This window comes from Uloborus diversus, chromosome 3 (genome assembly GCF_026930045.1).
Source record: "Uloborus diversus isolate 005 chromosome 3, Udiv.v.3.1, whole genome shotgun sequence".
In the NCBI taxonomy this organism is placed as follows: Eukaryota; Metazoa; Arthropoda; class Arachnida; order Araneae; family Uloboridae; genus Uloborus; species Uloborus diversus.
The window spans coordinates 24,536,856-24,563,808 of record NC_072733.1 but is presented as its reverse complement, the minus strand read 5'-3'; the positions used below and the strand labels follow the sequence as shown (position 1 = coordinate 24,563,808).

The following is a 26,953-nucleotide window of genomic DNA, read 5'->3' as shown; positions in this document are numbered from 1 at the left end:
ATATGGAAGAAGAATCTCGTTACAATAACGGGTCCTGTTGACTGAACCTACGTCGAAGATGTGAAGGTCTGTACGACTACCAAGCATGATGTCTCCCCAAACGAGAACACCGCGACCTCCATACCTGTCACTTTCAATGATGTTCGAAGGATGATTGCGGCTTCCACGCTCTCTCCAGATAAGTATGTGATGAGAATCGCTACTCAGACTGAATCTGCTCTCATCTGTAAAGAGTACTCGTCCCCATTCATTGTCTCTCCAATTCCGGTGTTCCCCGCACCACAGAGAACGCCTTCTCCGATGGGCAAGCGTTAGAGATACACACCGTATAGGGCGTCGTGCAAACAGACCACCACCGTGCAGTCTTCTGGCCACGGTGAAATGCGATATGGGTCGTCCAGTCGCCTGTGTCTAGCGATTTCTCCCGCCTGTTTCTTCTGGCCTGTAAGACAATATACCGGTCATCTGCAGGTGTGGTTCCTCGTGGACGACCACTACTGAACCCCCGGATAGCTGTTCCTGTAGTTAGAAATTGTCTACAAAGTCGTGAAACGATGCTGTGAGCAATTTCGAACTCTGCAGCCACACTTGTCACACTGCGGCCTTCCTCCAACTTCCCAATGATTCGACCTCGGGTAAAAGCATCCAGATGTCGTCTAACAGATTGATTATTTGCCATTTCTCGCTGAGGCAGCAACTCGGTGTGATTTTAACTGCTATACGGCGTGCAATCTCTTTGCCAGAAATACTGGTCTTACACCGACAACATGCTTTATACTACTCAGACGCTTCCCCATTACGTCTGCCTGCATATCTGCGCATGTGCTACCGTACATCACCTTACTTAATCTCCTAATTGGTCTTTCTGTCCGCTCTGCCTCTTTGTTCAGCTGATATGCTAATTTTTCGACTTCTTCCTTAATTTTTGCACACCAGTGCATATCGGCAAACTCTGCAGGCAACAAAAATTTTTTCCACACCATAAGCTTATTTTCTTGTGCAACTGCTTCCTAAATAGGCAGTTTTCTTTGAACATTTGGAGATTCCATTTAATGTTATTTATCAGGCAATCTAGCGACATTACCAAAACTGAATTTGTTGATAAGAAATTATAATAAATTTCATTCATTTAGTTTCTACAGCCCATGTGAAGTAGTTGTCAAGTGTATCATCTGATGAAAAGATGTTTGGCTACAACTATATCTAGTTTTAGGTCTTTCTCTTCATCATTTCCTCTTTTTTCCCATATCAAGATAATGCATTTAAAACCCTAATACAGCCAGGTGCAGTAGCTGAGTAACAGCAACTACACTTTGTTGCAAGATGCATATTATTTGTTTCCATAACACATGACATATTGACAAAATTTGTGTATTTTTATTGCCTTTTTTGTTAGAAATTGCTATGGCATACGAAACAAACACAGGCAACTGCATATAGTAGAAAGTGTACAGCATTTTTCATTACAATTTATTCAAAAGATTTGCATTCTTTGTATTTTAATCTACATCCTCTTTTAATATACTAGAACTTTGTTTTTCAACTGGATTAATAAAAAGAAAAACTTTTTTAAATTTTTCATTTCAGATACTTGATTTGAACTATTAATAAACAAATGGAGAAGAGTAGATATCAATAATCAAACAACTTTAGGAAAAATTACATTTATTTCAAGTACATACAGAGAGCTAAGTCATATATTACAATATAATTACTAAGATGGTTTGTAGCTGCGTTCAGATTCCTATGTCCCTTTCCTCCAAGCAACTTTCTTGAATAATTTCCTTAAAAAATTCAACAGGAATCATTCACTGTACTCACATAGTGAGCTTTAAGGGTATTGTAGGTATATAATATTATTTTTTATGTGTCTGCATAAATAATATAAAGCAGCAAGAGAAGATACACAAGCATTTTAAAATTGATAACATAAGATAAAGTTAGCCAGCTATTATTTTAATTGTAGTTAAAATCAATTATCAAAAAACAAACAGTATTTACTAATTAATATATGATGCTGAACTGTAAATGTAATTTTTACTTTAGAATAGTAACCTAAGTCTAAAGCAACATTTTGAAATTACAACTCTAATTATAAAATCAAAAGTTTTAAAAACAACAATGTAGCACTATCCATTTAAAATATACTTTTAAACAACAACTTACAAATAATATCAAACATAAAATGTCTATATTGCTAACTTATCAGATACACAAATAGTTGATCTTTATATTTTGTTTGCATGTAAAATTTTTAAAATAGTTAATTTAAATAATAGATACATACCTGCCTACAAATAAATGAAATATATATGTTACAGGCTTGTAGTCTATTACAATATAACTGAATTATGATTACAATTTTGTTATCCGAGGAAATAAAGTTATGACTATACTGTGCTTGTGTTGTGTGTCAAATTGCATGTGTCTCAATTAAGGAGTAAACTTGCTTGTTAGTAAAATATTTTCTTCATAAATATAACATAAAAAGTAGTTTTTGGTCTTCTAGGATAACTTTTAATTTTGTAAGTGCATAAAACAGTTCTATGCAACTTAATCTGTGTTGCAGGCTGCAATAAAAAAATTTAAGACATGAATGGAATTAAAAAACAAAACCTTCACAAAACAACAACAACAAAAAGTGTTCTGATCTAATTGTCTATTTAATTGAAAAAAAAAAAAATAGAGCTTAAAAAAGTTATAAAACATACATCAATAACTGTACGAAAATTTTATTTTTAGATTTACAATATGAATATAATATTCATTTATATGTAAAGGTTTTTTTTTCTTTTCTAGTTCAGGTCTAGTTAACCAGTTAAAATTAAAAATACTCATAATTGAAAATAATTCAAATAGTTCACATTAGTTCCTGGCAAAAGCTAAACATAGTCTATACCACTTTTTTGCACTGGGTCATAATTGGAACATATAAATCATACATGTAATCAAAGTAGTCTGCACAGACAGGGGTAGAGAAAAGGTCCAGAAGTTCCATTCTGAAAGTTTTACATAATGAAAAGCATATAGAAGTGTATGAACAGATGTAAACAGGAGAAGGTGCATTAAAAACTAAGTCTTTGAAAAGAAATTTAATAAATAATTAACTTCATGGTTACCTTCATTAATTTAAGATTAATTTTAGTGCTGTAAATATTTTTTTTAAGCTTACGCATCAAAAAAATGATTATATACATTATGCCACCAATGTAATTTACATAATTAAATATTTATGATGAAAAAAAAGGGCAAAACTGAAAGCTTAGAAAACTTATTTTACAGCAGAAAAATTTTTATCTGGGAGAAAAATCATTTTCTTTCTCATGCTTCTGCTTCCAGGTTATTCTGATAAAAACTCGAAGTTTTAAATGATGTTTTACAACTTATAGAGGTAAATTATTTCTGAGGACAAACCCCCAAACATTATCAGACATTTCTCATTGAAGGTATCTGGAGGTGAATCTCTATTTGTCTCCAACAGAAACAATTTCAAGGTCATTTTAATCCAACAGTGAATTAATGCCAAATTGGACAATGTTCTGATCGCTGGAAAAACTTCAATACAAATTTAAGCATCTCTTAACTTTTTAATATAACCTTTGAGCAAATCATTCATTTTTGTTTGTTAGTTAAGACTACTTAAATTTGGAGGAGGTATACTGGAATTTCAATGCTTTAACTGATGATAGCAATTGAATAAAAGTAATTGATTTAATTATCACCAAAATCAGCTTCTACAGTGAAATAAATGTAAGTCATATATTACTGACATGCATATCTTCACTAAATCTGAAGAAAATCAAACACAAAACAAAAAATTACATACTTAAATAAAAAAAAAAAAATCAGCTTTTTATGCCCTTAAATCACGGATTTGCAATTTTGTTGCAAACTGGAGGATAAAAAGTGCTTTCACAAACTTGCACAACTCGTGTATTTAAAACATAATCAGAGTATACTTTGTAAGCTATCTTGAAGTTATCCTAATTAGAAACAATTAAGTTTCAATTTTGAACTTGAAAGCATTTGAAAATCATAAGCATTCAGTTTTAAGACATGTTCAAGTTAAAATCAAACATTTGATACAACAATGTTTTTTGAAATTTTCCTTCTCATGGGAAATTTTTTCAAAGACACAATAAAAACTACATACAGTTTTAAAATTGTTGCAGAATGGGAAGATATTCAATAAAAAATCCAACAGAGTTGGCCATGTAGATCTAATTTAAAACATAAAAGCTAAAAAATAAACTTTCATGTTGTTTATTGCTGATATATTTGTAACATTCATCTAAAATTATTTTAGAAGTACATGAAAACATATATTTAGTAATGAAGTATGCAAAGGAACAGGTTACACTTGAGAGCAGAACCACTCTTACACACGTTTTTAAAAAATGTAGTGTTAGTTTTCAGCCGCGCATAAAAATTAAAATACAAACTATGGATTAAAATATGATAATGAAATGAATTTAGGCTTCTGATGGCATGTTTTATAATATTCATGCACACTTTTATTAGTAGAAAAGGTTTTTCTCATAAATATAGATTTTTACAAACATGCTGAATTTTTAAACAACACTTCTTTGCTCTTGGATTTATTATAAAAGGAAGCACAAAGCCTAGTTTTATAGCATAAAATTTTCAGGACTCAAAATGCTGTATCTTCAATGCTAAACATGATCTATCACTGCTCATAGCTGCAAAAGTAAGGTTACAGCAACATTTTTCCACTGATAACTTTGCTATGGCTTTGATACTGTAAATAACAACAGCCTTCAGTTCTAAATGTTTTTACTGTACACCTAAAGCTGCTCTAAGGCAATTTCACAATCATCAGAACAGTCACAATTGTTGAACATAAATATAAATATTTGTTTCTACTAGTTATGATTTCGGACTTCCATAAATGCAGCTTTTAAGTTCGAGGATAAATAACAATAATTAAAAAATGCCTTGAAAAGATCCTGAATGTAACTTTGTACACTGTACAACACTATCACTTTCACAACATCAAGAATCCATCTTGTGTGCTGCTTAAAGCAGTAGTGCATTTATAATCACTTGAATGTGCAGCTGATGTATATAATTTGCTGTTCCTGATGTTCAATCAACATATTCTACCTACACTACTATTTGATGAAAGGCAAGCTATTGAATCCCCTATATGCTAGTTAATTATTCTTCACATTTACTCATTTATTTACAGAGGCAAATTTTATACATAAATTAAAGGGAAAATTGGGATAATAAAAGCCAGAGAACCAAGTTCAAATTCAAAATATTGCTCACATTTGACACATTAAAAAAGTGAGTATTTGTATATAATTGCGTTTCATAGTAAGTGGAGTTAGCTTAAATTTCAAATCATGAAGTGTTAAAACACAGCAAAAATTTGGCTCATTTACATACCCAGTATTTTCCTTTTTATAAGACATGTGCAATGTCAAGCGTAAGAAATGATTGATTGTTTTGTAAATAGGCATTACAATCAAATACCACTAAACTTAAAATGAAGGGGGATTGATATCGAACAACGTTCCAGCAAACAATGCCAAGACCCTGTTCAGCTCTACATAAATAAATAGTAGTGTAAGTGACAGTTCATTGGTCTCTGGGCTGAAATGCTGGCTGGAAATGTTAGCAGCCAATGCCATCAGCTTTCAGTCTCTTTAAGATGCTCGAGGTACTTTCATACAAATACTTTTGCAAGAGCATCAGCCCCGGCACTAGCAATGTAGGGTTTGGAAGGGTGAAAAGCTACATCGAAAATTGCTTCATCAAATTTCTTTCGGTGAGACGTTATTTCTTGCACACATGTTTTGTTATCCATATTCCACAAACGAATTGAGCAGTCATGACCTAAAATAAATTATTATAATATTAATATCTATTAAAAAAATTAAACTTTATTAGCATTTTTCTACCAAGGAACTTATTACACAATAGTTTATTTATGAGAGAACAAAGGCACTGTCACTATGAAATTTAATAATCAACACAGAAAGTAGAGGAGCTTTAAGTACATCTTAATGAATAAAACTATTGCTTAGTGGCAGACTTCAGTACCTAAAATTAGATAGTTGATGAAAAAACTAGATAGGGAAAAAAAATTAAGCAATCTTCCCCTCTATGATAGATTTGAAATTACTCCAGGGTAATAATTTTGTAAACTTCCTCATACTTTTAAACAACAATCCAATATGCATTGACATTTAACAGGGTTCCATGTTTTCCAATTATGAAACACTAAAAATAAACTAGGGAATGATCAAATATTCATAAATTTATTGAGCAGAAGAACTTACATTATAATAACACAAGCATTAGGAAATACTTTTCTGTTTTAGGAAGTTTTAAAGGTATGCATTATGCATCTATTACAGTAAGCACTTCAGTAAGACTGATTACAGAGCTATAAAAATTTTTCTTGATAACATAAATTTCAAATTAATGTTACAATTCATTAGGTAGGATTACATGGGTTAGTTGAGTTAGATAAAAATATTTTTGTTCATAAAAAAAAACCTTGAAAATTTAAAAACATATTTAGAGTTGGAAACAAACAAAAACAATAGTCAACAATAGAGCTGATGCAGTTAAAGAAAAGATGTTCTCAGTGTTTTTTTTTTTCGTCTAAGTGGTTTCACTTTAGAACACATTCAACAAAGATCAGACCCTAGGTAAAATGCAATTGACTAATTAGCCTGTAGGCAAAACCTATTGACTTGTCAATGGGACACTGAGAACAGCACCATTCATGACTGATGTCAATTAATACCTAGTTACGAATAGATAATCTTCTAAGTTTAAGCTATGCAGCTCAAAATCTGAAGTCAGTGTAGGGGTATCTTTGGAGCAAAACACATCAAACGCTCACAAGTAGGAAATTAGAAAGACATTACATACATTACAAAATTTGTAAAAATAACATATTAAATACATGTTAAAAAATTTTTAAAGGGTGAATATAAGATTTTCATTTCTACTAAACATATCAGTTGTGTAATGCATAAGCACAGACATATCGCTCTTTCAATAATAAGTTTAATTTATATCTCTCAAGTATGATACTCATTATTCTGTCAAACTTTACTAATTAACAAAACCACAACAAACTTCAACAGACAGAAGAGTGAAACACGCAAATTCTATTTTTTTTATCACTATGGGTGACTTTAAAGAAAGGTAAAACATATTTTGTTTAATTTGAAATTTAAAAATATTGATTGAAATAGCAAATAAACACAGAAAAGTTTAAATTTTGTCCTTAATGAAAACATAAAGATTATAAGATTCACTTACGGTAAAATCATAACATGCTGATGAGTATGTAGAATAATTATCTTTAATAGGTTAATACATTAAAACTCTCTCTGAACAGAAATTTAACTAAAAATATATTAAACTAAAAAATGCAACCCCCCCCCCTTACAGAAACTTACAACGTACCAAGAAAAGGGAAAAGAGAAAACTATCCCATATTTTTGAAGAATAACTTGTGAAAAGAAATGCTCCAATTTTTTGTTTGGAAAAAAAAAGATTGTACACAACTTTTACATTTAATTATACTAAGTCAATACAACTTACTTCCAGATAATAAATATAAACCATTAGGATCAATGGCAAGACTTGTGACAGCATCTAAGTGCGCTACCATTGAGTGGATCATTTTACCTAATTTGGGAAACAAAAATAGGAAAGATATATCAGGAAAACATCTAATAAAAATGAAGTAACTAGATAGCAAAAATGTGATCAAAGGAACACTTGATACAAAATAGGTTTCAGCAAAAGTAAATTTCTATTTTGGTCATTTTCTTCCCTTATTCATGAACAAATGTTTTACACATGTAGAATATCCTATTTTCTTTGAATAGTTACCACAATGAAAATTACTGTCTAAATCGGCTTAAAAAACTCTTTGACACAAACTTAATAGCCAAACAGCATAAGATTAACTTTTGCTTAAATTAACATTTGAAAATAAAAATATGCTCTACAAAAGTTTTATTTTTAAATTTCTTCAGTATACAAAAATAAATTGCACTAAAAATAACAAAATATATCAGCTCTAAATGTAACATGGTAAAAATTCCCCTCATTATAAATTAACGAGAATAAAACAGAGGTTCCTAGAGAGTTCGGTGGTACCCTAGGGTGCCACAGGAAGAGGTGAGGGATGCCGCAAGTGTCCACGGCATCAATATATATATATATGTATGTGTGTGTGTGTGTATATATGTATATACACACAGTCAACTATAAATAACTATAAGTTCTAAGGGACCGGCTAAAATTGAGTTATGGGAAGTTGCCACACCAGTCTCAAGAGTTTGGGACCCAATGAAAACTTAGAGATGAAGGAAGATTTGAGTTATAAGCTTCGAGTTATCGAGATTAGCCTATATATATATATATATATATATATATATATATATATATATATATATATATATATATATATAACAGAGAGATTTGCATACCATGAAAAAAAAAATTCCAATACTTTAAAGCTTGATGTAAATTAGAAAAGTTTGGGACCCTGCAGTCTAAAAGAAGCTTACTAGATACTTATTTCAATAGAAAACACAAGGTCAACAATAGGGCTCGACCGATGGCATTTTTTGGCCGATTGTTTCCCTCCAAATGGCCGATGGCCGATGGCAAAAAAAAAAAAAAAAAATCAAACAGAAATAAATTGATAAGATTGTCAGGGATTTAAAGGATCATTGATTCATTTTTCACTTTACTTCCTTTCTACGAATAAAGAATTGTAATCACAAAAAAAAAAAAAAATCAGATTTCGACCTAAATTTCTATTTTACTATCACCAAATTTATACTTCACAAGTTTTTTCGGCACATCTGTACATACATATGTACCTAAGAACATATAGATAACCAAATATCCATTTTGAATGCCTCCTCAGTTAATTATCGCAAATTCTCTTGTGATGTCTTTATGCGCGTAAACCTGCATCACTCAAAAACGTTATGAAATAGTAAATTGAAAACTCATACGTACGTAGTATGATCTAAAAGTTCGAGGTAAAGTTGTATAAAACCTTAACCTGAATAGTTCACATTACCGAAGCATATATCTATCTACAAAATAGTCACCTTGAGCGATTATGCACTTCTGCCAACGTTCGTATAGCTTTTAGAAGCACTCCTGGAAGACATTTTTCGCAAATTCCTGTAAGGCCTCTTGCGCTGCTGCTTTAACTTCATCGTGGGGAAGAAGGCGACTTTCATGTTGAGGATGCACGGCTCGATTGGTCAATACTCTGATATGACAAACAAATAACATAACGTTTCGTCGGACTTAGCTCCGTGTGACTTTTACCTGTTCACAGAAAAAAAACATTTGCATAGACGCCGCTTTTTTCCGTCAGGAGAAGATGAATCTGCATCATAGAAGGTAGCGAAAAATGGCTTCCAGGAGTGATTCCAAAAGTTATATGAACACTGGCAGAAGTACATAGTCCCTTAAGACGACCTTTTGAAGGTGGATGTGCTTCGGTAATGTGAACTATTCTGGGTAAGATTTTATACAGCTTAACCCCGAACTTTTGTATCGTACTACGTACAATCTGTATAGGATGTAGTTATGCTTCTCCTTTTTTGACTGCTGTATGATGAAAGAGAAAGAACAATAACCAAAAAAAAAAAGAAGGAAGAAAAACAAAGAGACTGTTTAATAACCAATTGATTTGTTTTTTTTTTTGTTTTTTTTTAAATTAGATAATAGAGCATATAACTTAAGATTTCAGTAATGTTGTAATAATGTGTGGATTTAGGTACACTAAACATAGTTTAAAAAAAATTAAATTACGTTGTTTAATCATTCAAAAAAAAAAAAAAAATTAATAGAACTATGAAACCGTCAACAAATTACGCAATTAAAGTGGAAAGATTGCACGTAGAAATTTTTTAGTCATCAAATTAAACAAAAAAGGTAACAGATAAATTACAATATTAAATCAAAATAGCAATATTTTTATACTTGTTTAAAATTTATGAATAGAAAAGTTTGCATTTTTCATAAAAGCAATAACAGTGACATACATTTTGCTGAAAAAAAATAGCCATGAAAAGAGCAAGGTTCTTAAAACGCAGGTACAATAAACAAACTTAATATTTACACCAAGTTAATAACTGAATACATATACTACTTGATATGATGTTTGCACACATAGTATTGATCAATTGGATTGTTTAATCTTTTATGAAGCTTTACAAACAAGTTCAAATTAAATTTTTCAATTTAACAATAATTTTCTGAAATTTCAAAAATTGCATAATAGAAAATCCTTGAAACTTTTCGATAAAAAACGAAAATAACTTATTCATTGATTTTATATAAATACATAAAAATAGTTACTTACAACAGAAAAAAAATCAATCGCTATTAATGATGCAAAAAAGATGGCAATTTACGAAATATAGGTGAAACAAGTATGAGAAATACGCAAAATGACATTTCTTGACCAAAATAAATAATTGCTAAATATTTAAGAAATGCTTGAAACGACGAGGTAGGGTTAGGGGGGGTCACCCTCTGATTTTGGAGTAAATCACACTTCGGCCCCAACCTCTGCCTCAATTTTGTAGTATAGAACAGCTACCTCCAACGCCTCGGAAGAGTTTCTGAATTTACTTCAGCACTTCCGAAAAAAAAAAAAAATCAAAAGTCCCTTTGATTTCCGAATTATGTCACCATTCAAAACGTCTTTAATCAATTTCTTACATTAATGCCCTAAATTCTTTCTAAACAATTGATAAAGTTTGAAAAAAAAAAAATCTCCAATTTTATGATAGTGTTAGTTTTAAACAACTCAGAAGTACAACTAGAGTTTAATTTCAGAAATTGAGGGAGTGGGAGGAGGGGCACGCAAGTGTTCTCGGTAATTCAAAAAATAGTCGTAAAAATAGAGTTCAAAATAATAATAAACATTGAGCAGAAAACCCTTTCAAAACTTGCACCAGAGTTTGTTTTGACGTGCAATGGCGGATTTAAAATATAGCAAATGTTGCAATTGCGCGAGAGGCCCCATAACCATAGAGCCACCGAAGGAGTTACAAAAATGCGAATGATAAATGTTTTACAACTTCTGTGATCCCCTAAATGTATTTCGACAAGCCCCAAACTTGTAACTCCGCCGAAGCGATACAGAAAAGACTGCATTACTATGATTCATATTACAAATATCGAAAAATAAAAAATTACCGTTGGTTCAACGGGAATCTAATAAAATGACACAAAAATCAGTTTCGCCATCTCATATTTGTTTCCATGGTCTCCAATTCGGCAATATATCACCAAATGATCGTCAGTCTGAGACGCTATATAAGTTTTGCATTGAAATAAGTAATTAATAGCCACAAAAAATGAGTAAACAGGCTTTTCAGAACACCTGATCGAAAACAAAAAGGGAAGTGCACAACTGGAACGTCCGCAGACCCCACATACGAAACTTTAACCTTCTACAGATTATCATTTTTGAGTTATGACTTATGACAAATACATACATACATACATCCTGCTGCAAGAAACAACGCAATAATTAACTTGTTTGGTACATGAATGTAGTATTAAAAACTCTTCTAGGGATGACTAAAAATAGAAATTCATACTGAAATTTAAGTAAATAATTTTATATGAACACAACAACTCCATTTACCTTGTATTAAAAAGTAAAACAGCAAAGGTCCTTTTTTTTTTTTTTTTCAAAAACATCGGCCAATTCCATCGGCTTTTCGATGTTTTTTAAGGCCGATGGGCCGATGTTTCCCGCAAGTTAGCATCGGCCGCCGATGCCGATGGCTAAATTGTTGAACCATCGGCGCCGATGCATCGGTCGAGTCCTAGTCAACAACAGTGTGATATAATAACAATTCCATAAACATACGAGGGTCTCATACATAACAGAATGTTGCATACTTTTGTGTAACTCATGAAAATGAATCACATGTACAATATATATATATATATATATATATATATATATATATTTAAGGGGAAGTCAAATAAAAACTTGAAAGACTACATAAGAATAATGCCATTGAAGTTAGTATGAAAAGTAGGTGAATCTGTTGTAGTGCTATTGAAATCTGGATGTATCAGCCCACATGCTCATTATGATAGTTGTTTGCTAGATGCACACAAAGAGAGGTCAGAGAGTCAAACTGCCAATATTTTGACCTTTGATTTATTCAAGAAATATTTTCACATGGTGAATCGCTGCACCAAAAAGTTAATAAAGAAATCAGTTGGGAAACCTGTAAGATAGACTAGCTTTTAAGATTTTTATATAGGTGGCAAACTTGCAGGATAGAATTCCTAATAGCTATCTAGTTATTGTACTGTAAGCAGGCAACATGAACAAAAAGTACTCACTTCAAAGAGCTCTATAGCTATACTTGAGAGAAAATTGCTCAAAGGTTTCGCAAGAAATGGAATAGCAAGAGATGTTGGTTATCACAAATCAGATATTATACTTTGAAGCTTACAGATTACATTCAAAATCTAGATTATATTGTGGGGAACATATGAATGCTTTTGTAATGACAATATGAATAAATTTAAACTGCTCTTCCTTTCCTAGCACTTTCTTTTTTAAAAACTAAGCCCTTATGATGTTTTAGGAGAAATAAATAACATGTGACTTTGAATTATTGTTATTAAACTGTGGTAATAGGTTGTAATGATGAAACTTCACAAATTAAGCATGAGAATAATAATCAAAAAACATTGGAAGTTTAAAAGAAATGAAGTACAAGTTCTTTTTTTCGAAAACAAGATAAAATGTACAAAAGATAACATTTTAAGCTACCTAAAACTAAGAAAAAATTCAATAAGGTATTAGCCACTATAAAATATTCTTGAAATCTAGGCTGTTACTAGGAATATCAAGGAACTATTTTTCATGAAGATAAGTTTAATTAACATTAATGAAGATAAGTTTTAATTAACTTAAATATGATTATGCTTGTTGCACTTGAAAAACTTGCACAATCCCCCCCCCCCCCCCAACTCCTTCACACATAAAGGTACTGCAGGAAAATAAGTAAAATAAGTATGATGTCAAAATACTTATTTTGAATCTTTTAAATCTTAATTTGTTTCGTAGCTAAGTTTTATAGCTAAAAGAAGGGGGTAGAAAGGGCACCAATTAAAGGTGAAAAGACGTAATATAAAGAATGAACGAAATCCATTTTCCTTTATAAATAACATGGAAACTTAAATTCATGAAAATAATTTACTGGATAACAGAATGAGTGTGCCAAAATTTTCCACTATAATTTTTTTTTAAAAAAAGGAGATTTTCTCAAACTATGAGAGCTTTATGTTCTGTTATTGGGGCCAAAGGATTTCATACAAATTACATCTTTAGTCGTAAGATAGTATGCAGAAAGTTAATGCTGTTTAAAGATATTACTATAAATTATTAATATAAAATTTATCTTTTAAACTAAGGAATGCCCCTTGCCAGTTTCAATATATTTAAACAAATACTCTGATTATTTACTTTCTACTGTAAAAAGAACAATAAAATAACAGATAAAAGAATGTTTAATCTACAGGATACTTCACAGAATTAAAAAAATATAGATTTCATTTTTTTAACATCACTTTCAAAATATTGAAGTTGGCACTTTTTGTTTTTTTGTAATTAAATGAAATAACATTACAACTAACTGATACATATTTATTAAAGAAACATGAAATGCTTTCCTATTTTATTTTTGGTAATGTAAATATTACACAAAATTATTTCTTATTTTTCTTACTTCGATTCTAGAACCAAATATATTTTTTTAACTTTTAAATACCTGTGTTGTTGTCAAAAAATCGTATGTGTCTATCTTCATGAGCAGTAACAGTAAGGGGCAGAGTAGGGTGACACACAATACAGTTAATTTGTTTGCCTAAAGGACTTGCATCTGAAAGAAAACACACAATGTTAAAAATATTACTAGTAAAGAGGTGATCAAAATAATGATATATCATTTCTCTTAAATGTCAAGAGAACTGCTTTTTTATTTAATTCAAAGAGAGAAAGAAAATAATCAAACAAAACACTCAGAGATTCATAATTTCAAGGAATAGCTTAACATTAGTTCAAAGATTAAGTACTAAAAATGTGTATGTATGCAAAGCAATTAGAAAATGCAGACATAGTTACAGGGTTGTCCGGTTTTGTTCACCCTGGAAAAAAACGATGGAAAAAACCTGGAAAAACAGCCCCGGTCATAATATCATTTTGTACACATTTCTTTCAGTGCATTTAAAATGTCTTAATTGAAAATGCTGAAATTAATAATAAATAAATATGTTGACCTTCATATTGACTACTTCTTTTTAGGAAGTTCAATGAAAGAAGAAATGTGTTATTGCTGCACGAATTTGAGCGGAATACTTCTGCAAAACTTTCATCAAAAGCAACCCAACTTAACTCAGTGCATAAATAAACATTATAATGGTCAAGCTTCAACTTATCAGAGCCACATCATACATTTGAATGAAACCTGTACTTCTTATGACACTACTGTAAATTTTAAGCAAAGCACAAATTTTGTTTTGGTTCAGATTTAATTGACTGTATATGTGTATATGTTTTCACTTTTAAATTCTGAACCTACTGCAAACTAAGCATAACTTTGTGTGGTATCCTTGGTTGTTTTAAATAATTAATAAATTTATGAATGTTATTTGTTTATTTTCAAATATTTATACCATGAGCAATTTTTTTTTCTAGTAACATGCAATGTTGTGACGCAATTATGTAATGTTTAACTGCTTCATTTTGTTGAAATTGATTACTTCTACAGTAAAAAATAAGTGGCACCAAAGTGTAATTAACATTTTCTTTAAACATTTATTAGATAATGATTAACCTGTTCAGGACCAGCAGAAAGAGGAAGAGGCGCTTTCCCCAGCCTGCACCTTCCGCAGGAATACGTACTCACGGAAGCGGGGCAATTTTTGTAGTTAAGTCTAATTTTATTTAAAAATTCATATAAAGCCATTACTGCACTTTAACAAGCCAAAACTTTTGATTCACTATCATTAATGTTCTTTGAATACATTCCAGCAAAAATTCCATCATATTAAGAAAAAAAATGCAAATTTTGGGGAAAAATGTTTTCTTCAATAAAACAAAAGACTGTCTATGCACGTGGTTTTTAAAAAGTTATAAGTTTGCGTACATGCATTCAAAATACAGGCAAAAAGGTTGAAAATCAAAACAAAAAAAATATTTCAGACAAAAGTGAAATAGTATATCAAACTAATTATTGCTGAAATACTTCTGAAGCTTTGAGCCCTCTTGCCTTTAACTTGGGCTAAAATATCTGCACTAAAACCCCCATTCTCAGAATCACTGCTTCCAATATTCATAATTAATGCTTTCATTTTCATATATGATTCCTTTATCAGTTTTAACATCTGCCCCTCTGTTAAAAATTTCATTCTTTTATCCATTGCGATTGAAATAAAACTGATTCTAACCATACGCAATACAATCCAGCAAACTCAAAACTGAAATTTTTACTCCCACCCTTAACCAATATATATTCATCCTTTCCATTTCAGTAAAATATAAACAAACACAAGGAGCAAATGTTATAAATCTGAGCTCTGACTAATCCAGCTTCAGAGGCGTGCAGTTGTTTTCTTATCCAAGTCCCAGGATTTAAAAAAAAAGGAATGTAACCGAAAGCACATATTGAAGGTCAACACTGTGTAAGAACCACATTGTAAAAAGTAACAGACTTCAACTGCCATCTAGTGTCATTTAAAAATTCAAATATATTGTTCCAAACTAAGATCACACATGCGTGATCATGGCCCGGCTGACACGGAAAGTCTAATTAAAGCAGCGATAACGTGACTGCTGGAGGGAGAAATGAGTGATCACACATGGGTCATCCTAAGGGTTGGCGAGGTTTTTACTATCTGTGGTGTTTTTCGGTTTTTTCTACCTTTGGAAAAACCTGTTTCCTCCATAGTATTTACCATCATAGAGGGAAAAATGTTCTTGATACTTTTTATTGTTTCTGCTATTGCTATGCACATGTTTAAGGTTTTAATCAAGGTCATGTTTAAGATTTTAACCATGAACAGTTCCTATATTTATTTAAACTAAAATTAATTTTCAACAGCACTCAAACTTTAAACCTCCTCCCCTTAAAAGGGTTTTTTTTTGGACTCGGTTGGGGGCAGGGGTTCTAAATAAAAAATCAGCAGGTTGTTTTACTAGGTGCTGATGAAATTTGAATTTTAAATTGATTTAGCGGATTTTAGCATTTCAACCACATGATCATTTTAAGAAAAAAAAAGGTTCTAAAAACATTTTGTATGGATATTTTTTTAAAAATAATACATAAATAATATAAAATGTTTGCCAACTTTTGGAAAAACAAAACAGTTGATTAGCTCATTTTAGTAGGACAAGAAGTCATATCACACAAGAAATTCTCACCTCCGTTACCTAAACACAAAATGCCATTCCTCAATAACATGTGGCAGTAATGACATCAAATTTTATTTTCCATGATACAAGGGGGCCCCCTTGTTTATTTTCAGCCATAGTTGAAGGTGTGAGATTTTTGTTTAAAAATAAGAAGATAGATTTTGCTTTAAAAACTTAGTGTGGTTATTCTGACTTCTCACCTCCGTGACCTTGAATTTAAGGGCTGTAAATTAATGTAAAAAAAGAAGTGAACATGTTTTCATATGCTTAACATGTGCAGATTGTAGCAACGAAGAAAAAAAAAATTCCCTGAAAAATGTATGGATTAGGTCTATATTAATGGAAAATTCCTCAGATCCGTGAATCTCACCTCCGTGACAGACCTTATCAATGTCATTATTTCTGAGGTGAAAATAAATGATAAAGGGGAAATACATCAATAATAGTCATTCCACCAAAATTTTAAATTGCCAGTATATCCTCAAATTTACTAAATACTATTTTTTAACATACATTTGAAACTACTAATTATGCCGAACTTTAATTAAGGGAGCTTAATATTACACTCCCACTAATCATTAAAATAGCTGATTGTTTGCAGAATTAATAAAATTACTACTTTGATATTAAATTTGAGCCTATTTTTAAATATTAAAAGTTTTATTTTTTTTTTCGTGAACAAGGCATTTTTTTACTTTTTGTATTTATGCGCAAAATAATTGGAACTTAGCTGGGACATTGTTTATGGTTACTTCTAGTAGGAACTACTTTCATGTAAGAATGAAAAAAAGAAAACAAAAGGTTTGAAAATTGAGAAGTATTTGCATTCAAAAGTTACGTTTTCTGGAGAATGACCCATATACGTGATCATGGTCATGAAGGGGTTAATGTAGAATCTTTTTATAAATTATACGATTAATTATAATATATTTACTATTAAGACGGTGGCAGAGAAATTTCCCTCTATTTTGTTTAAAACAGTTTTTTTGGCATTAAAATTGTATGTTGGCGATTTATTTGGCACATATTGTTTATTGGCATTAAAAGTATTTGAGGTTTAATCATTTGTTCTTTGTTAGTTCATTGAGTTAGTGAGCTATGAATCATGAAAATGTGCGTTACTGTCGTTGAATTACACAAGGGAATGAAAATGGCCGATATTATTCAAACGACTGGATTCAAGAGTAAAACAGTCTATGACGCTGTGAAACGTTACAAGAAGACTGGAAGGATTACCTACTGTCCACGGAGAGGTCGTCCAACCATTGCAAAATGCCTGGAATGAGATAGCAGTGGATGAGTGCGCGAGCATCGTCGGCAATTTCAGACTGCGGTTCCGCAAATGTATTGAAGCCCAAGGAGCCAATTTTGAACAATTGTTACAATTTATTTTGTTTAATGTTATTATTGTTTCAATAAAGAGTTTTTATTGCTTTAACTTGTTGATTTGTTAAATTATGTGTTAGTTACAGCCTATTGAAATATGTAATAAAACTGTGGGAACTTTTCCTGCACCCTGTAAATATAGTAATAAAATTATAATATAATTGAATTATGTGATAACTTTATTGCATCATAGCAACAATTTCATATATTAAACATATGCAAAATCAGTTGACTTTTGTTTTGCCCAGTTTCATTCATTTTCTTCCAGCGTAATGGACTTTTTACGAAAAAGTGGACAAAATATCAACCACGTATAGTAAAGTGGACAAAATATCAACCCTATATAGTGAATGCTATCTGATTAAGAAAGCACAAATAATTAAATATCATTCAAGAATAAGATAAAAAACATAAAATGTTTTCACTCAGACTTTGTTTTGCACACTGAACAGAAAGAAGCCTTGAACATTGAATACATCAGCCTTGAAATGTATTTCAATACAACATACCTGGAGTTTGATTACTGTCTAGACGAATGACAGGTTTTCCAGTTTCCAAATCAAATATAACAGAGTTTGAAGATGTATATGCAGCAACCATCTGCGTCATGTCACATCGTAGAAAGTCTACAGATGTTGGTGACCCATCAGCTATAAACACAATAATTAATACAGAACATGAAAAATGTTTATATTTCATAAGCTAAAATCTTAAAGTAGTGCTATACCCCAAATATTTTTCTTGACACGAAATAAAGCTTTAAAGTAATAAAGTAAATGTAGTATGTCACTTACTAAAAGTAATTATAGTAAGTGACATGAGGAACACAAAATTTCTGCAACTCAAAATTGAAAATCCCTCTAATGAGTAGAAGAAAATAAGGAAAACTTTATCAAGTATTCACGTTGAATACCTGAATAACCTCTAACTTAAGTTTTGGTGATTTTTTAAAAACTAAACTCAGAGGTGCAACAACCCATGGACGCCAAAGTCTACTGTGCCCATCTCAATTTTCATGACTGATGGCATAATATTTTCAGCAGTAACAATTTATGTTCACTTTTATTAACCTTTTTAAAGGAATACAATTACATCTTTGTGCAACAAGAAAACTCAATACAATTGATATTTTCATGTTCACTAACTCAGAAACAAAAGTATCTTTGAAATGTTCAAATACCAAATAAAAATACATTCATTCAGAAAAACAAAATATTAAGTTTTCATGACAAAGAACACTGCTTTTCAGCTGATTCTTCAAAACCAGATAAAGATGTAAGAGCATTCAGTGTACACAAAGTAAACATAACATAGAAGCTCATATTAAAAGCCATTTTATAGCACCACTGTAATAGCATCAACACTTTCATGGATTATTAAGATACATGAGTAACTCTCATGCAAGCTCAATGACAATATTATCTTTGCTTTGGAAAGGAAAATACAATTTTCTTTAGAATAATTCTGTTTAATTGGAGTTTTTTTAAATTGGATATCTTTTGTACTTGCCTTACATTTATTACTTTGCTTGTTTTTCTTTAAACATTTGAAATATTGCTTATTTTGATATAGTTATAAATTACTACTCTATTCTAGTTTTATTCAAGCAAGTTTTATGGAAAGAAAAACATAGTTTTTCAATACAGAATCTGAAGAGTGTAATTCTACAGTAAGTACGGACAATTTTCATCTTTTTTCTTTCTTTCTTAAGTAACAGTGCAAAGCACTAACAGCTAAGAAGTGTCATTTTGTTAATAAAAATTTTGCAAAACTACGCTAGACGTAATACAATGCATTAAAATAAATAAATAAATATTGTGCTGACTTAAACCCCAAAATCTAAAATTTGGCAAGCCGCTGAGCCTGGCTGCCATTTTAGATCTTTTTGAGCCTGGCAGCTCCCAACTGTTTCATGTTCCCCAGAGCCCATTTAAATAATGCTACACCCCTTGAGTTACAGGATTTAGAATAGAAAAGAGTGCTTATGAGTACTGATGAATCCCTACAAAATCTTTTCATTTACTGAATGCAATGTTTATCCAGATAATCTCCCATCCAGATGTTCTCTCTCCTCTTAAATGTTCTCTTTGGTTCTCAGAATGTTGCAGCATTTCCTTAGATATCAAAAATGCTTTCTCCACCTTACTCCCCACTGCTTCTGGAAATAACCATAGAGTGGGGAAGGAGAAGAAAAGGGATGCCGAATTAAACACTCTAATTTGTTAAAGAAAAAGCAGGAAATATGCATATAGGCAGTGGCATCACGAGGGGGGGCACCCATAGAGGGGGGGGGGGATTACAAGCGTTTTCAAAGATATAAAGCTAAAATGCATTTTTAAAACTACAAATTTAAAAATTCATTGGGGAGAAAGCCCCCCAAAACCTCCCTCTCTTCACAATCAAATTATGGAGTGAATACCATACTCAGGATCAGGTTCATATTGTCAGTACTTTATTGCGTGAATTTCATGTTTGCATGGAATATTATTATTTTATTATTTTTTTGCACTTGTATGTATGTGTGTGTGTGGGGGGGAGGGGGGGGGGGGGTGAAACCACAAATTACCGCCCCGGCTGCCACTCATGCTAGTTACGCCACTGCTATAGGTCAAACTCTTATTTCAGAAAAAATCGGGACTAGTTTGCATTTTTTTTTAATTAAAGAAAACGCTTTTCAAAGAAGGAAAGTGAAATGTAATTTACTTGCTCCCAATCAGAAATGTGCAATTTTTTTTCTTTTACTGGAATATTTTATGTTTTTTTTTTTTTTGCATTAGTGATTTTTTTGCAAAGAATTTGTTTTCGCAGTTCTGATAATAATTGCTTTCAATCTACATTAATACCAATACAACTCTGCATTTTAACTTTTTACAGCCTTACTATATTTTTAAAAAATACAGCTCTAATTCCCCCACAATCAGTTATATTTAAAATTTGGGAATCAGAATTTGACCTTTCACAATTTTTGCACAGTTGGTCTTTAACTAACTTAATTTACATAAAATTCTATCAGAATAAATGTCAGTATTTGTCACTTAGTTCTTAGTTTAAGACTTAATTTGATAAAATACGATTTTTTCAAAAGTATTTTCGATTTCATTTACAACTGAACTTTACAAAGCTAAAATAAAGAAGTTAACTTGTTTCTTTTTGATAAAAAGGGCTTTCATTACCTAGAATAAGCAGCAGCTATAAGTTAAACATTCTTTTACAGAAAAGAATTAGTGACTACTTTTAATTCAATGAAATAATGTTTATTACTATTATTGTTCCTATCATTATTTCTTCTTTAAAGACTTTGATTTGGGAAAAAATAGATCCAGTATTACACAAACCACTTCAAAACTTATTCAACAATTTATTGAAATTAAGTTTTCAACAAAATTCTACTAATTAAGCTTCTCAATTTCCATGCATTTTTTAAGACAACAAAAACTGGTATGAAAATATCAATCGTACAGAATTTGTATTATAATTTGTAAAATTTTATAAATTCCAAAATTAAGGTTTTACTGAAGAATAGTCTCAAAATACCAAGATTCATGAAACCAGTTTGAATTTTGTACTGTTAATAATGGAAAGTTGCCCCAACTTGAAAACTTACCAACATCTGAACCATATGTATGAAGCAGTGGAACTTTGCATTGAGGAGACCATAATCTGACTGTACCATCAGCTGAGCAAGAAAGAAGTTGTACCTTTGAGCTATGGATTGAGAGGCCCCATACAGCATCTGTATGACCTTTAAGCGTTGCAGTCAAAACACTGGGATCTAAAAGAAAGTCGGAGTTTAAAAAAAATAAGAAGTGTCAGTTACAAAATAAATATCTTGTTAAACCAAGTTAAGAAACATTACACAAAAACTTATGATAAATATCATTTCTGTGTCAGAAATAATCCAAGAGTTATGTAAACACACACATATGCACGCCTAATGTAAAAGGAAGATTGGGGTCAGCAGTGAAATGATATATCTATTTCAATATGATAACTACTAAGGATTAAAATATTATTTAATGCTATAGTAAAGCTACAAAAAATGCTTAACTAATGCCATTTACAATATTTTTAACAGCACCATTTTATACCACCACTAATAGTTAATTTGTTGAACTTGTTTTTGTACGAAACACTCCTAGAGTCAGAAAGATTTGAACAGAATTATTTTTTGATCGAACTTACATAAAGAAAATGTTTCTTATGGAATATTTCATCGAATATTTAGATGATTGAAATGAACACCAAAATATATATATTATTGGTGTCTTTTTAGTCACCCCAGTTCTTTATGCTTCTGCAATGGAAATGTACAGTAATAATAGTGCTTGAATGCAATTTGGTGTTATTTCGAATTACAAAGCACACTTATGCACATTGCGCTTGGCATTGATTTTTTGTGTCCTATTTTTTAAAAATGTTTGTGCTACAAGTGAAATATTTGACATTTTCCCCAAGTAATTGTTTATCTATTGGAATTGTTTTAGTTTGTGGATGCAGTTTGAAATGCAATGAGAGAAATGGACGATCAAGCAAACCAAGCACTGTGACCAGAGGTCTAATGTACTAATCCCCAAACAAAAAACAGACAGTAGTTTCAGCGAAATTCTGCAAGTACCTAATGAGAAAGTCATGAATCTCACAAGTTTTGATTTAATGATAACCAAGGCGTTCAGACCTACATGGAGAAAACACTTCACAATCATATAAGAAGTATGATCTCTTGCATACCTGAGAATCACTGTATTTTTGAACATGTAAACAGAAGCATATGATAACTGATGCATGAAAACAAAGCATGGGCAAAAAACTAATTTTTAAGTGGCTGATTTTGCAAACTCTTTGATTTGGATAGGATATTATGAAAGATGTTTAGAAAAAAATTTCACCTTTGCTGAATTTGCACTACTCAGGCAAAACACAGCAAGGGGGAGTTGAGGGATAGCCTCCCAGAACGCCTGGCTTTAAGCTATGCTTTTTATACATATCTATTCTTATTTTACTGTGTAAGTCCACAATCTGGAAAATGTCTACATTACCCAGAGAATATCAACATTCACGTTGGCAAAAACTAAATATTTCGGGTGAATAACAGGTGAAAGTTGACATTATCAATTCTAGTCTTCACAGTAACATACATATATATACAGATACATTGGGGTTTATGCTAGAATGCTGTATTCTGCAATTCTCAATCTTTTTGAAAACCTGACTTGGGGAAGGGGGTGGAATCTACTTGAGAACAGTTCCTAAAAGCTTACACTAAACATTTTGGTCAAGGTAAAAAAACCCACCATGGAATTTTCCCTAGTGTACTCTATATAGCTGCAGAAGACTCCTGATTATCTGCCTAATAGGGTGTCACATAACTATGAATAAGTGAATTTACGCATAATTCACAAATTAAATAAAAACAATGCTAGTGTGCACAATAGTTTAAACATATTTATAACACTTGTACACATTTAAATTGCAGCTAAAAGGATAACAGTGTGTATAAATAATGCATGCAAAAGTTGCAAAAAGAACTCTCATTAATGTAAATGGATTACAGAAGTACACAAGCAAATTAACTGCAACAGATCAAGCTAGGTTACAAGAAAAACAATGAGAGGAGAGGAATTTTCAAAGAATGGTACGGTCACTCATTTAGGCATGTAAATACTTGTAGTGTAGATCTAAAAATTAGTAAGAAGTGTAGGTCCAAAAATCTGTAAGTAGGGTAGAACTAGAAAAAGTTCAAAAGCAGTAAGTACTGTAAATCTAAAATACAGGATTCAACTAGTCAGGTTTTGATGACTTAAGGTTTGAAGTCATTGGAAGGGAGGTGGAAGAAAATAATAGTAATCTAAAATAATCTACTTGAAGAGTAGAAACACCTGCATTTATTTACCTTCAGTTAATCATTGGTGAAAAAAAAAAGTATGAAATGTCTCAGATTAACCCTTTGTGGATAACCAGGAGTTTACTATATATATATATATATATATATATATATATATATATATATATATATATATATATATATATATATATATATATGTATATATTTTTTTTTTTTCAGGGATCGATCAAGATTTTATTTTTTGTACCTGTATTTTGTGAAAAAGCAAAATTTTTTGGGAATTTCCCTTTTTTTCCTGGAAAAAAGTTATCTCAGGTAAAAATTTAAATGTATGTAACAGTTAAAAATTTGAATGTATACTATATTTTTTCTCAGAAAAATATCTGATATGATACTTTTTGAGAATTTTTTGCGGAAAGTCCTAACTTCTCATTATTAAATTCGGTCCTAGTTGAAATCCATGATTTCCTATGACTTTCGAGGTGCAAGAACACCCTATAAAATATATAATTTGGGAATATTTTAGTCATTAAAGCAAAGTAAACTAGCTGAAATATTAGCAACAAATTCAGCCTTGGTGTAAAATAAGTCTGCATGATTGAAAGAACGCTTTTTTGATAAAGGTCAAGACGAAAAATTTTTAATTGTCCAGTGGCCACTAGACCTAAAACCTTAGTGGGCCCCCAACTGCAACCAAGTTTTGAAGCCCATAAAGGGAGGGGGGGGGTAGTTTGTACTACTTCCATATAAGAATGAATAAATATAATCTTGCACATTCTTAAAGTTCCTATTTATTTACAAAAACATGCATTTTGGAAAATTTAAGTTAAAATAGGTTTTTGACTTGTTTCAAAATTAATAAATGAGAAGTGCATTTTAGATGAAATAGTTTCTTTTAGTTCATGGCAAAGCCTCCAAAGCAATGAGGATTAAATGCAACTGCACAGATAAAATTTCACTTTTTCAAAGAAACTAATTAGTTTCTTTTTTTAATGTGATTTTAGACACATTGTTATTTTTAATTGTTTGCGTTGAGATAAGCATCTAATTGTTTTTGGAAACTTGGGTAATTCTTGTGCACTTCAATCTTGTGAATGACCAAAAGACTACACGAAAATTTTAAGATAATTGATGTTTGAATGTTGCATAAGAGTAATAATGCATTAAAAATCCTCAAAAAGCTATAATTTGGATGAAGTAGTCAGTTTTCAGCACATTAACATGAAAAACAATGAGGTTAAAATAATATTCTGAAAATAAAATTTGAAGGATAAAAATTTTAATTTTTCAAAAAAATAAGATTTATCGAAAAAAAAAAGAAAGAAAGAAAAAAATTATGGTACATTATGAGCTATTTTCAATAGTTTGAGTCGTAAATGGCGACTGCAGCAAACATTACGATCTAGATTTAATTAGTAAAACAAAAATGATTAAAAAAATTTTCATGAAACTACAATTTAGTTGAAATACTATAGTTTTAAGCACATAAGTGTCCAAAGCAATGAGGTTAAGATGAAATTTTAAGTATTAAGTGTTTCATTTCTCAAGAAAACTAGTTAAAATATTTCAAAACACCAAAAAAAAAAAAAAAAAAAACATCCCATTTTGGGTTATTTTTATTAGTTTGCAGTTAAATAAACATCCAATTCTGCTTTGTTCTTGGAAGCTTAGACACTTAAGCATCTTGTCTGATTCCAGTTGCGAATGACCAAATATGGCGACCATGTTTGACACATTGCTGAAATGTTGAAGTAGCTAAGAAGCTTTCCGGTAAGAAAAAAAGATCTTCCCTGAATGATCCTATTTGTTTTATGACATGAAATTTTTAGAATGAGCCGCTTTTACAAAGTTCCCACTCTTCCAGCAGTTTAAAAAAATAGGGTCTTTAAATGGTCTTTTTACGGCACATTTTTAAACTATTTAGTGCCACTTCACACCAATGTCGCACAATTCTCTTTGATGCCTTAAATTTATTTATTCATATGTATATTTTTTATTTATCAATCATAATTGATGAATAATTTTTAAATAAGTTAAAAAGCACTATTTTTTACTTGACAGCAGCGCTTTAAAATGTTAAAACTAAAGTTCTATGGGAGCTATTGAGTTGTATGATTGCTCATTTTAAAGACAATTACATGCACATCAATTTAAAATGCTTATGCAAGTGTTGTATATTGTTGAGATTTTTTTTAAAAAATAAAATGTCAAGTTCAAAAATTTTAAAGATAGTAGCTTAAAATTTTTGGAAAAAGCACATGCTTTTATTGAACTTTAATGAATAGAGTATTTCAGAGTGGATCATCAGTTACAGCAAATAATGTAGGACACATTACTGCTAAAAGTTTTTAGTAACTGCTGAAACTTTCATGGTTCCATTGAAAATGTGTGGACATTTTAATAAATAAACATTCGAAATCGAACAGTATAAAAAAAAATAAAGGACACCATCACAAAAAATTTTGAATTTTTATATTTTAAAATTTTGTGGAAAACATCTTTTCTATAAAAATATTCAAATTACAAACTAAAGTGAATAAATTTCTCTTTAAAATGAGCAATTATAAAACTCTGTTGCTTTCATAAAACATGCGCTATAACATTTGAAAGCAAAATTTCACAAAAATTTTCCCACATTATTTGCCATAACTACTGAGTCATTCATAGTCAAACTCTGAAACATGTTGGCTGGGATGTTTTCATTAAAGATCATATTTCTCTCAAAAATTTTAAAGGACATTATTTTGAATTTTAAATTTTGTGAAAAAGTTTTTCTTGAAAATTATTAAACTATACACTGAACTCCCGATTATACGTGGGGCGGAATACCCACCGGCTTCTACACATTCAAAAAAATCCTTTTTTTTTGGGCAATGATTAACTGAATGTAGATACACACATTTCAACTTAGTGCAAAACCTGCTTCTAGACATCCCTATTTTCTTCTTCCCCTTCAATTCCAATGGTATCAAACCTTTTATAGTCCCTGAATCCTGACTACTTGAAACATGATTTTTAAATCCACACTACTTACTGCTTTAAACCTACAATATATTTACTGATTTTTACATCTATATGACTTACATGCATAATCGAGCGACCATACCAATTTTGCTCAAAAAACTTCCCTCCTTTTCCCTATGCATTTTTGGTGTAACCTAGCTTGATATGTTTCAAATTAATCTGTTTGCGCTATTTGCTTGCATATGTGTGAAATCCATTTGCTATAATGAGCGATCCTATTT

General features: G+C 30.9%; 1 protein-coding gene across 1 annotated transcript in view; it reads right to left on the bottom strand.

Moving 5' to 3' along the window:
* Positions 1–1,658: 1,658 nt before the first annotated feature.
* Positions 1,659–26,953, bottom strand: part of LOC129218143 (striatin-3-like) — an 86,287-nt gene continuing 60,992 nt past the window's right edge. The window contains exons 14-18 of the mRNA XM_054852356.1: positions 21,471–21,638; positions 18,376–18,516; positions 13,839–13,949; positions 7,591–7,677; positions 1,659–5,862 (exon numbers count right to left, since the gene is read on the bottom strand). Coding sequence (XP_054708331.1) covers positions 5,693–5,862; positions 7,591–7,677; positions 13,839–13,949; positions 18,376–18,516; positions 21,471–21,638 — 677 coding nt within the window. The 3' untranslated portion in view covers positions 1,659–5,692. The remainder of the gene's footprint in view (positions 5,863–7,590; positions 7,678–13,838; positions 13,950–18,375; positions 18,517–21,470; positions 21,639–26,953) is intronic.